Source organism: Salvelinus alpinus, chromosome 37, assembly GCF_045679555.1.
Source record: "Salvelinus alpinus chromosome 37, SLU_Salpinus.1, whole genome shotgun sequence".
Classification (NCBI taxonomy): Eukaryota; Metazoa; Chordata; class Actinopteri; order Salmoniformes; family Salmonidae; genus Salvelinus; species Salvelinus alpinus.
Genome location: NC_092122.1, coordinates 12,242,353 through 12,254,779, shown reverse-complemented (window position 1 = coordinate 12,254,779; position 12,427 = coordinate 12,242,353). Strand labels below are relative to the sequence as shown.

Here is a 12,427-nt window from a genome sequence, read left to right as displayed (position 1 = left end):
CTTGCTTGCTAGTTGAGATTTCAGAAGTAATGTCTGCAGTTTAGGTTTTGCTATTTGTTTGAAGTGTATTAGTCTATAAATACATCTCTTTGCCATAATTTGTCATCTCTCCCATGTCTTATTCGACTAGTAGTTGTTCTGAAATGTTTATTGCTTGCTAACATTTTACTCCCTCCTCTATGTTTAACATAACACACATACATTAATTATTAATTTCGGTTGCCTATTCTGACGTGAAGTTTCTATAGAAAGTATTTGACTCTCGTGACAAAATGAAAGAAATTAGAAAGGGGGGGGGGGAGAAATCCCCCCCTTAAATCTTGGGACTGCAAGGCCTGGCACACTTCAGAATCATTTTGGTGACCTATCATGCCCTCTGATGTGTGCCACAGGAAGTATTGGACTAGTCACAAAAGGAAGTGGTTATTTCAGCAATAATAGTTTTCAGAGCCCTGTACTGTTCTGGCTACCCATCCCTCAATCCCCCATCCCATCTGCTTTTTCCTCTTATGGCTTTTCCTAAAAAAAAAATTAACACTTTTTCTCTTTCAGTTTTGAAGAATGTAGGTACAGTAGTAAAAATACAATAATAATAAATAAAAAAGTTGTACTCTGGGTGAAAAAGAAAGTTTAAATATATAAGTCAACATGAGTGCATATCCATAATCACAGTAAACTGTTATAATAATAGAAAAAAATACAAATAAAATAAATCAATGTATAATAATATAATAAACAAAACTATGACTGAATGTGCTTCCATGAAGAATCCCCTCCGCAATAGGTCCCTTTGCCCTCAATAGGACACCTCCACCATCCCCATCAACCTCCCTCAACCACAAAACACAATAATGATAATAGAAACAAATATATACACACACACACACACACACACACACACACACAGTACATACACATAGACATATTCACAGGACACTCAACGTATCTCTTATCTCTTTTCCTACATCAGATATGCAGGTGACATTTCCACCTGGATGACAGCACATAATCAGCAAGACGGCGATGCCTTCATCCGAGGGAATGCCTGCACATTCTGAGATGTTAGATAATCCCAGATGATCACGTCATTTACATTCCAGCCCTAACCTGGACGTTCTGCTTCTTCCTCCACACCACCCAGCGATGCCCCCAAGATGCTAAGTCAGAGCCTTGTCAGCTCCAGATTTGACTACTTCAACTCACACCCTGCTGGACTCCCTGCATTCTCAGATTCCCCTCCACTGATTTGCACTCTGGACAGGCTCCCTATTGCAGCTCACATTATGTTCAGGATGCTAATTCTAGCCTACAGGGCCAGAAAATGACCAGCTCCTTAATACCTCTCGGCCTGGATAAAGTGCTGTACTGTTGTTCTTTCTCTGTGATCTACAATTGTGTCATTCTTGAAGTTGTCTTCTCTTTAATGATTCAGTGGACATTCACCAAGACTTGGCTGTGTACTGTTGCCTAATTGGTTGAATGAGTTGAGCTGCAGGCATCATAACTGCACCGTCCCTTGCTGTTTGTAAACGCTGATTCAAAAAGCACTTTGATACTGATTTACTTTTGTACTAGGAATACCCAGGAATACCTGTTGCTCTATGTTTATAATAAAAACATATGTTTGCTGTGCTTTCCTCGAGCAGTGAACAGGTTAGGTAACCGTTTTCTACTTTTTCTACTTTCAGAATATGGTAGATTACATCATGAAATACGACATTTACCATAACATGTATTTATGGTTTCAGCATATACTGTACAAATTGATAACTTATAAATACATTTGATTTGCTAAAGGTACATTCATTCTTCCCTAATCCTCTTTATTCTCCCCTGTCTTTATTTCTACATTTAGTTAACCTCAAATGATACAACAGGTTTGCGTTGTCTTTTCAATCATAATATATGGTATTGTCTTGCCTCACAGATATCATGATATACAATAAAGACAGAATGAACTGATTTATTTACCATCACTGTGGCTTGTCCAAAATCCAATATATACCACATACACAAACAGACACACTCATTCTTCTTCTGACTATAAGGTGATATGGCCACACTGCTATGGAAAACATACTGTATATTATCAGCATCACAGTTGTGGATTATAAAGATTGTAATGATACGTTTGTATTTACATGTGTTATTGTGTGATAATATTTGTGTATTATCTTTATTTTCTTAAACATGACAAAATGCTTCTAAAATAAAATGTTTGTTTCTTTATACTCTAATTTTACTTTCTGTGGCACACACTACTGGTCAACATGAGCTACCAAAATGATTATGAAGTGTGCCAGGCTGCATAGAAGGGTGGGAGAATTTCGGCAAGCAAGAAAATGGCCTTGTCGAACACCCCAACTCCCTTCTAATTTCCATCATTTTGTCACTAGAGTCAAATACTTTCTGTGATACACATCAGAGTCAAATACTTTCTATAGAACAAACTTCACGTCAGGATAGGCAACCGAAATTAATAATTAATGTATGTGTGTTATATTAAACAGAGGAGGGAGTAAAATGTAGGCAAGCAATAAACATTTCAGAACAACTACGAGTCGAATAAGACATGGGAGAGATGACGAATTTTGTCAGAGAGATTTATTTATTGACTAATACACTTGAAACAAATAGGCAAACCGAAAACTGCAGACATTACTAGTGAAATTTCAACTAGCAAGCAAGTCGCAGCAATGAAGAATTGAGTGTGTGCGTGTTCACCCGAAGGGGGGGAGAATTCCGGCAGGGGGGAGATTTTCTGCACAACACCTGTCGGGTTCCTATTGGTCAGTTACCCCGCTGCCTGTCCGCAGCATGAACCATTCCGATCGTATTGATGTATTTGATACCATTCCATTAATTCCGCTTCAGCCACTACCACGAGCCCGTCCTCCCCTATTAAAGTTGACACACACACATACACTCAATTCTACACAAACACACACCTTTGAATTCATGACCCAAAATCTACATTACATGATAAGGTCCAAACCGGCGTAGTCCTACTTCACAGCATCTGTAACATGTTGCTCAATTAATGCTTTCACTCACATCGTTTACTAGTGCTTACAATGGTTGATTACATCACCCACTTTTGGGTCCTAGAAATACTATAAGTATTGCCTTCTGAGAGAAAAGGTCAATGTTGTTGCAACAGGATGAGGAGCTAAACCATCTTACAAAACATTTAAACAATATTTAGATGCAACCCTACAGAAAACAAAAAAGTATCGATTCATTTGACAACATGAAGTGAAGTCAAATAATTTATTTTCTGAACAAAATAGGGGCCATTTCACTCCATTTAAACATGCAAAAATTATATTTAAATTTATATGTAAAAAAATGTATTTTGACAAATTTCAATATTGAAAAGAAAACAGCTGATTGGTATCAAAAGTGGTAAAAGATTAAACACTCAAACAGTTCAGTGGTCACCATGAGAGCAGTCTTCTCTAGATCTTTCTCTTCTCTCTAGTGCTTCCTGGCAGAATAAGACACTCTGTCTCTCCAGCTCTGTTCTCCTCCCTGTCCCTGGCCTGTCTGTCTGACCAGCGGTGTGCATCTCTGTGTGTGCAAAGGGGATCCAATCTCTCTGTTCAAAGCTGTTACTATGCGTTCCTCTAGAACGTACCTGCCTGGTAGGTGGCACCAGCCTGCCCTACGCAGCACTCGGGTCCTGTCTATGGAACGAAAGCCCGGTGCTGAAGCAGGTCTGGGTTTGAGTTCTGAGATCAGGTTTCTGATGTCACTCTGTGGCCTGAACACTGTGGTCTGGAAGGCAGACCGGGGCCTGGGAGAAGAAGACAGTCGGTTCTGTCTGTTGTTGTGGTTCTGGTACTCCACTGGTTCTGGTTTCAATTCTGGCTGTGTATTGCGGGACTTGTTGGATGGGGCTGACAGGGATCTGTTTACAGAGGGGTCCAGAGGGGTGTGTGTGGTGCCCCTGTACCAGGCCAGGTGGGAGTGGAGGGGTGCGGCTGTGTTGGGTCTGGTCCCACTGCTTAGTCTCGTAGTGGAGAGGTGGGAGAGGGGTCTGGACCTGGGGACCCGAGGGGTCAGAGGTCTCCTGGATTCTGTGTTTAAAAGCCTAAAAGGACAAAGTTAAACTCTGTTAGGTCCAATGACCTGTAACTTTCTCTTAGATCCTATGAAAATGCAAGAAGAAAATGTTATCATTTTAAATTGTGTAGGAGCTAAAGAAGGCTTACTGTTGTAAGTCCCTGGTCAGTGTGTGATCAGACCCCAGGAAGCAGATGTACAGGTCCAGAGCTCTCTGCAGCAGTTCAACAGCCTCTCTACTCTCTGTCTTACCGGAGCCATGAAATATCTGCCTGCCTGCCATGACACACACAAGCTAAACATATTACACTCTGTGCAGTTGCTAACAGTCTAGAAAAAAAAGTGTAAGAATGATTTGTGGTGAGTTGTGGTGCTTCTGTTTGAAAAATGAAATAATTACCAAGTTTGACCAAGGTGCCTGCGAGGCTGCATCCCTTCGCCTGAAGAAGTGGCGATGTGGGGGAACAAAGCTTCATGTCCTGGTCTTTGACGTGCACCGTGTGTCGATACAGCTCCACTGCTAGCCTCTGCCTCAACCTGAACACGTCACATCTTCACCACACTGTAACATTCATATACTGTGACTGACTGAGTAAACTACTGAGGAGGGGATGGGAGGAGGAAGAGAGAGAAGAGGGAGAACATTGACAGAGAAGAAACTACTGAGGAGACAATGGAGGACACAATTAATGATGAAGAAGAGGAGAAGAAGAACTAGAAGAACACTAGAAGAGAAGTATTCTCACCCTGCTGTGTCAGCGCAGGTGTCGGCCAAGACGTCTGCCAGGCACTCCTCCACCTCCACCACTAGAGGGTGTTCTTTACCATACCAGCGCCTCCTGGTCTTCAAGGCAACCTGGAGGTGCTTCTCAGCACCATGTGGGTCTTGCAGGCTGAGTCTGTCACATATACATTTTTTTTTTTTAAATCATGACATTAATCTAAGCTTGCCTAAATTGAGACATACAGTACCAAAAGTCATTCACATGGGTTTAGGTCTAACAACAGCAAAAGACATAGAAACACCTGTAGCTGAACCTATGAAGTATAGAAACGTCACACATGAGACTATACCTAGTTATGCTATTTAATACACACCTGTGGATCCCACAGAGCAGTGATACAGTGGCCTCAGCACACAGGTGGAGTTTGTGGTGTCCCATATTGATGATGTCACTGAGTATCTGAGAGGCCTCGACGGTTTGGACATCTGCAAACAGCAGCTGGCAGAGTACACAAAGCAACTGACCTGATAGGGGTGAAACATGAAATACATATCATTTCAGCACACTAAAAGCATTTACTTACTTTGTGAATGAAACAATGCATCATCAGGTTGATTATTTAAAAACATGAGACCCATAGTGCTCCAACTCTCTGGACAGATACCCTTTCTAACAGTGATTCTCTCATGTCTCTCAAGGCAGGTAGTGGTGAGAGTCTGGGCGGTCTCCAGAGCTGATCTACAGTATGTCTCTGCCTCTCTGTGCTGGTCCGTCTCCACATAGAGCTCAGCCAAAGTCTGACGCACTGTCAGCAGTAACATCACACTCTCCCTGTCTCTGTCCTGCTCACCAGCCTGAAATGACAGGAAATTGGGAAGCAGAGCGATCATTTCAGCAGGCTGTATGAAAGCCTTTCATAATTGAGTGAAAGTCTATACACTAAGAACATAACATGGTATTACTAGAGCAATTACAGTGTTAAAGCAAAGTCTTAGCATCGTGGCTAGGTTTTAAAGGGATAATCCACTCAAAACTATCTTCTTGTATTTTTTAAATTAGTCCACTGTTGATATAGTCCCGAAATGTTTTGCATGTCAGCAGTTAAGTTTTATTTTGCATCATCATGCCAGTATCGACAGTGGACTAATGAAAGAAAATAAAGTTTCCCTTTAAGAGTGAGTGGTGGGTCTAACTAACCTGTGTGAGGGTGTTCTCAGCCTGCAGTAGGATCTGCTCTGCTTCCCCCTTCCTGTTCAGACAGAGCAGCAACTCAGAGACCAACATCTCCACTCTCCCTTTCACACCTGGATCCCACTGACAACCATCTTCTACAGGTGGGGAACAAACAACAAAAACAGTCATAATCATCACGGAGACATCATCAATAATCAATTTGTTATCAGGGATGAATAATTACCTTTGCCGTCACTTTGGGCCTCAGTCATGAAGGCCATGTTGCTGTGTACCTCTCTCTGCTCTGGATTGAATGGAGACAATAGCTGCATTATTTACGGATGGTATATCTACAGTTTTATGATGTTATAACTGATCGCCACGGAATGCGTGTTGAAATATGTAACCATGATGATTTTACCTGTATGTGTAGCAGGAGGGAATGCCCATCGCCCTGATTGGATAAAAGTAAGAGGGTGGCTTCCCTTACCCAGCAGGCTCTGGTACGAGGTGTAGGGGTCATAACCTCTGAGGATCAGGAGAGTCCAGTACCTGACAACATCCAGTCTCAGCTGAGGAGACTGGCTCCAAGTTGTAGACAGGTGCTCTACAGTCCTAGGGTCAGATAGTAAGTGGATACCGTTATGTAAATAAATGATGGATAAACATGTGAATCTGTAATCTGATAAAAAGGCTCACCCAGTTTTTAAGTGTTAGGTTAAATATATGATGACAGATAATCTGCGGCTAAACTATTTTACCCAACAGTAACTGTGTGTGCCCCTAGTGTCCATATGTGTGAAGTGTATGTCCATGCTCTTACTGTGGATCTATGAAGAAGGTGTGTAGCTCCCTCCAGGCCTCACTCTGCTCCAGGTGCCAGGGGAGCTCCTCCAGGATCTGAGGCCAGCTACAGAGCTCCCTGCCCTGCCTCTGGAAGAACTGGGCCAGGCTGAGATGGTAGCCCCGTCTGGTCCTCCTCAAGCCCCCTGAACCTTTACCGGGACGGACCCCTACAGATCAAAAAGTAGAAGACTAAGGAGAAGTGGAAATGAAATGATTGGTCAGTTGGACTCCTTAGTGCAGAAGAGTTCCACTTACATGCAGATACTCCACTTTCATTTTTAGACAAAGATGATCAACCAAGTAAAAAGCACCACCTTGTTGGAAGGACCAACAAATGAAGGCCATTGTAAAATGTCCATTCTATGCTTTCTATTTCTAGGCTTGTAACTTCCGCTCCCGTCTGCCACTCACTCAGCAGGAGGAGGTCCATGGCTTGGCCCATTGATTGATGGGTAAGGCTCAGTGTTCCATTGGGTCTCTCCTGTACCCAGGGCCCAGCAGCAGTGCGGAACCGGGCCCACTCCAGAGGTAGAACCCGTATGGACCCAGGATAACCAAGAACCTCCAGCAGGACTAGGACCTGCTCCTCAGTCAGCCCAGCATGGGAGAGGTGAACCAGGCATAGAGTGTCCCATACCCAGCCTCTGAGATCTGGAGAGAAGGAAGCAGTAAGGTTAGATACAACAATTCATCATAGAGTGCCTACCTAACAATGTTCATTCTTCACCTTTATTGAGAAAACATTACAGTGGTTATTCTCGCTGTACGGCACTTAAAAAAAAAATCACAACTGAATAACTAGAGAGGGTAAAGATGATCCCACCTATGTTGGACACCTGAGAGGTAGGTCCTCCTGTTCCTTTGGCTGGACTGGCCGTATCCTCACTGACCCCGCCATAGTCATTGATCCAGCGCTGAATCACCCTGGCCCACAGCTCTGCCATAGAATCCACTTCCACATACTCCTCTATCAACTCCTCCTCCTCCTCCTTTCCCCTCAGGATGCGGCACGTCTGCAGCTCGCTAGCCACCACCGCCAGGAACAGCGGCAGGTGTCCCATTCCCAGCCTTGTAGTGGTTCCCAAGATGAATTGCAGTAGGGTCCTGTGCGGTTCCTGGCAGGGCAGGGTAAGGTGTTGGAGCAGTACGCTGCGGCGGACCCAGGGGTCTGATAGGCCGGGCCAGGGGAGGGTGTGAACGTCTGGGCGGAGGGTCAGCCTCTGGTAGGTGACGTCTGTGGAGGTCGCTGTGATGAGGATCTTACACTGGGGAGGCAGAGGGTCCGGGAGCCAGCATAGGTCCTTCACCTGACAATGAATGAATAAACGTTAGGAATTCATGTTCACTACATGAAATAATATGCTTTGTTTTTCATTTTGATTTATTTGAATGCTATCAATGTAAAATACACTGTACAAGAACCACCACTGGTAGTGGTCTGGGCAAAGTAAGGCATTACCTCCTGCATTGAGAGCCCGAGGGTCCCGGTAAGTCTGTCTAGTCCGTCCAGAACTAGAACACAGGGTCCCAGAGCAGCCGCAGCAGAGAAGGCCTGTACCACAACATGATCAGGCTTTACATGGTGCTGCAACCCCTCACTCCACTCAGCCTGGGGCCCTAGTACAGAGACACAATAACAACCCCTCACTCCACTCAGCCTGGGGCCCTAGTACAGAGACACAATAACAACCCCTCACTCCACTCAGCCTGGGGCCCTAGTACAGAGACACAATAACAACCCCTCACTCCACTCAGCCTGGGGGCCTAGTACAGAGACACAATAACAACCCCTCACTCCACTCAGCCTGGGGGTCTAGTACAGAGACACAATAACAACCCCTCACTCCACTCAGCCTGGGGCCCTAGTACAGAGACACAATAACAACCCCTCACTCCACTCAGCCTGGGGCCCTAGTACATAGACATAATAACAGTAAATGTGTAGCCTTAACAACGACTTAAAGAGAAATACCACTCAAAAACAATATTTTGGTATTGGTTTCATTAGCCCACTGTTGATACAGTCCCAAAATGTTTTGCATGTCATCAATCAAGTTTTCAAGATATAGAACTTTCAAAATATGTTTGAAAGTTTGATGCGTGCAGTAATGAAACAAATACCAAAATATTGTTTTTTTGTAGAATTTTCATTTGAACAGTTTTCCTCCTGGGCTGCAGTAAAAAGAAAAAAAGAAAAGCACTAATAGCCTCTGTCTATGGCCGTCTGTTTATGCCATGGCCATGTGTGTCACTGAGCCACAATGCATCTGCATGTGTGACATGGTTGGTATATCTTGTAGTTTATTTTTTGCTGTTTTCTTGTATTATCATGTTGATTTGTTTATTGTTTGTTCTCAGGGCACCATTGAGAATGAGACCCTGGTTTCAATTAGGTTCCCCTGAATAAATCAAATGTATATATAAAAACTAGAAATACCCCACTAGTTACTTAGAAGAGTGAGATGAGAGGGAACCATCGGTCTGTCTCACCGGTCTAGACCAGACGAGTGGTATGACAATGTTGACCGTGTTTCTTTCTTAAGAACAAGGTCAGTGTTTGGTTTCTCACAAAGTAAAGACATCTTTTCTTTATAGTCAGTATTGAAGTACATCTTATCTAGCAGTAAAGTTTATATTCACAGGAAAAGTAATTGAGTGTAAACAAATTTCTGAATAAATGTCAAATTGGGAATGTAAGTATACAACAGTGCTACAACGGGTTACATTTGGAATTGATGGGTTAGATGACAAAGGAGTGAATAGGTTGATGTTATTGTAGTCGTTTCTATCCCTCACAGACATAGGCAATAACACTCCGGAGTGTCTACCATAATGGGCCAGGTGTAGCTCAGTGGTGATATGTCTCAGTACAGATCTGATATCCACACTGGAGCTGCTGATTCCACAGAAGTGAGGGATGGCCGGGATTCTAGGATTCTTCTTCCGGAACTCCTGAAGCCACCAGGCGGCCAGTGAGGACTTCCCACAACCCCTCTCACCACAGAGCAGGAAAATAGACCCCTCGGAATCACGTTTGTCATGGTCGCTGAGGGCAAAAGGAAATAGGAAGGACAGTCAAAATATGTTTTCCATTGATTACAAAAATATCTGAACACTATGAATGCATAACTCCATCTACTTTTAAGTATGGCAAATCTCACACTAATTCATCACTGATTCCAGCTTAATGTGGACACCAAAATTCTTACCCTGTTAACCTAATGGTTGAATTCCTTGAGGTTGCTAGACTCTGAGACGTGTCAGAATGAGTGAGAGAGGCAGTAAATGTGTTGAGTGCCTCCAGGACAGCAGTGATCTGGGTGGAGGGGGCAAACCAGCGACACAGAGCCTGGACAGCACCTTCATGATAACATCTATCAAGGGAGTCCAGGTGGCCTAAAGAGCAGGGGAGAAAGCACTGCTTTAGGGCTTGGAAGATCAGGCAGATCACTGAAAAACACAAATATGAACCAGACTGAGCTACGTTAGTCATCTTCGCCGTCTTTTCAAAGCTGGTTGAACTAAATGGAAATAAACAAAGTAGATGTAAACAGAACTAGATCAACTAACAGAACTGAGCTGCACTGGTTCACTTACCTGAACAGGTTGGCTGCAGGTCCTGGGACCCATAGAGCTGTTCCATGAGGCCCTTCCAGTCCCTCTTCACTAGGTCCCCCAGATCCTGCAGCGTTCTGAAGAACCTTACAGGTTGTAGGCTGTACACTACCCTGTTCTTCAGCTCCCTGGCTCTGTGTCTCTCCTCCTCTGTCAGTTTGGAGAACACGCTCAGCAACGACCTCTGACCTTCATCTGTGTACCCGTCTTCATCCTCCTCTTCCCCATGGAAAGAGTAGTCTCTGAAGTAGAAGAAGCAGTGTCTGGTGTCACCTATCAGGGCTGCCTGGGTGATCTGCAGCTCTGTCAGGGAGCACTTCTGGTTCCTCCCTGTGAGGACCCAGGGGTAGCCTCCATCCGCTGCAACATGCAGGTTCCTCTCCACCACAGAGAGGGCTTCTCGTTCTGGACCAGCAGCTGGGAGAGGTGTGGGGTCCTGCTCCGGCCTAAAGGGGCCGTATCGGTGGCCCAGGAGGCAGAGGAAGGAGGAGGAGCGGGTGATAAGGTCTAGGCTGATCTTCAACTGCTGGGAGGAGATGGAGGTACTATTGTCAGGGAGGTCAGAGGGGCGATGGCTCTCCCGGTCAACCCACTGGGTGTCCAATGGTCTGAAGCAGGTGCCTCTGGCCTGGCAGAGGGCATCCAGGTGGGGGAACACCTGTGTTCTCAGGTAGTGCCACTCCTGAGACAGATCTCCAGGTACGGAACATAGCACAGGCTGGAGAGGAGCAGTAACAGGAGTGGCGGTGGAGTACGACCCTCCCCGGCCTCCCTCCTGTGGGTCCATCTCAGGCCGTTGTAGCTGTGACCTGCTGTGCCTGTCTGAACAAAATAATGAAAAACAAGCATATCAGGAATAATCATCAACTTGATATCTAGCCACAGTGTTTGGCAAGTACATGGTATTATTGGTGTAAATATTAGAGGTTGACCGATTAATTAGGGCCGATTTCAAGTTTTCATAACAATCAGTAATCGTCATTTTTGGACTCCGATTATGGCCGATTACATTGCATTCCACGAGTAAACTGCGTGGCAGGCTGACCACCTGTTACGCGAGAGCAGCAAGAAACCAAGGTAAGTTGCTAGCTAGCATTAAACTGATTGTTTTTTACAAGATAAATCTTCACATAATCACTAGTTAACTACACATGGTTGATGATATTACTAGGTTAACTAGCTTGTCCTGCGTTGCATATAATCAATGCGGTGCCTGTTAATTTATCATCGAATCACAGCCTACTTCGCCAAACGGGTGATGATTTAACAAAAGCACAATCGTTGCATGAATGTACCTAACCATAAACATCAATGCCTTTCTTAAAATCAATACACAGAAGTATATATATTTTTTAAACCTGCATACTTAGTTAAAATAAATGCATGTTAGCAGGCAATATTAACTAGGGAAATTGTGTCACTTCTCTTGCGTTCATTGCACGCAGAGTCATGGTATATGCAACAGTTTGGGCCGCCTGGCTCGTTGTGAACTAATTTGCCAGAATTTTACATAATTATGACATAGCATTGAAGGTTGCGCAATGTAACAGCAATATTTAGACTTAGGGTTGCCACCCGTTCGATAAAATACGGAACGGTTCCGTATTTCACTGAAAGAATAAACGTTTTGTTTTCTAAATGATAGTTTCCGGACATGACCATATTAATGACCAAAGGCTCGTATTTCTATATTATAATTAAGTCTATGATTTGATATTTGATAGAGCAGTCTGACAGCGGTGGTAGGCAGCAGCTGGCTCGTAAGCATTCATTAAAAATTTACTGCGTTTGCCAGCAGTTCTTAGCAATGCTTGATGCACTGCGCTGTTTATGACGTCAAGCCTATCAACTCCTGAGATTAGGCTGGCGATACCAAAGTGCATATAAGAACATCCAATAGTCAAAGGAAAATGAAATACAAATGGTATAGAGAGAAATAGTCAACGCGTCATAATCCCTATAATAACTACAACCTTCTTAACTGGGAATATTGAAGAACTGGC

The 12,427-nt window shown here is 43.9% G+C and overlaps 1 protein-coding gene across 1 annotated transcript; it reads right to left on the bottom strand.

The window, feature by feature from the left end:
* Positions 1–2,599: 2,599 nt before the first annotated feature.
* Positions 2,600–11,440, bottom strand: LOC139565710 (tetratricopeptide repeat protein 41-like). The gene is made up of 17 exons (XM_071386214.1): positions 11,434–11,440; positions 10,407–11,246; positions 10,019–10,205; positions 9,638–9,855; positions 8,269–8,426; positions 7,633–8,116; positions 7,221–7,460; positions 6,787–6,976; positions 6,385–6,578; positions 6,208–6,267; positions 5,988–6,118; positions 5,455–5,644; positions 5,164–5,314; positions 4,812–4,964; positions 4,466–4,602; positions 4,215–4,341; positions 2,600–4,093 (listed from the first exon to the last, which is right to left on the bottom strand). The coding sequence occupies exons 1-17, from the start codon at positions 11,438–11,440 to the stop codon at positions 3,478–3,480; spliced, it is 4,083 nt and encodes a 1,360-aa protein (XP_071242315.1). The 3' UTR covers positions 2,600–3,477.
* Positions 11,441–12,427: the final 987 nt, after the last annotated feature.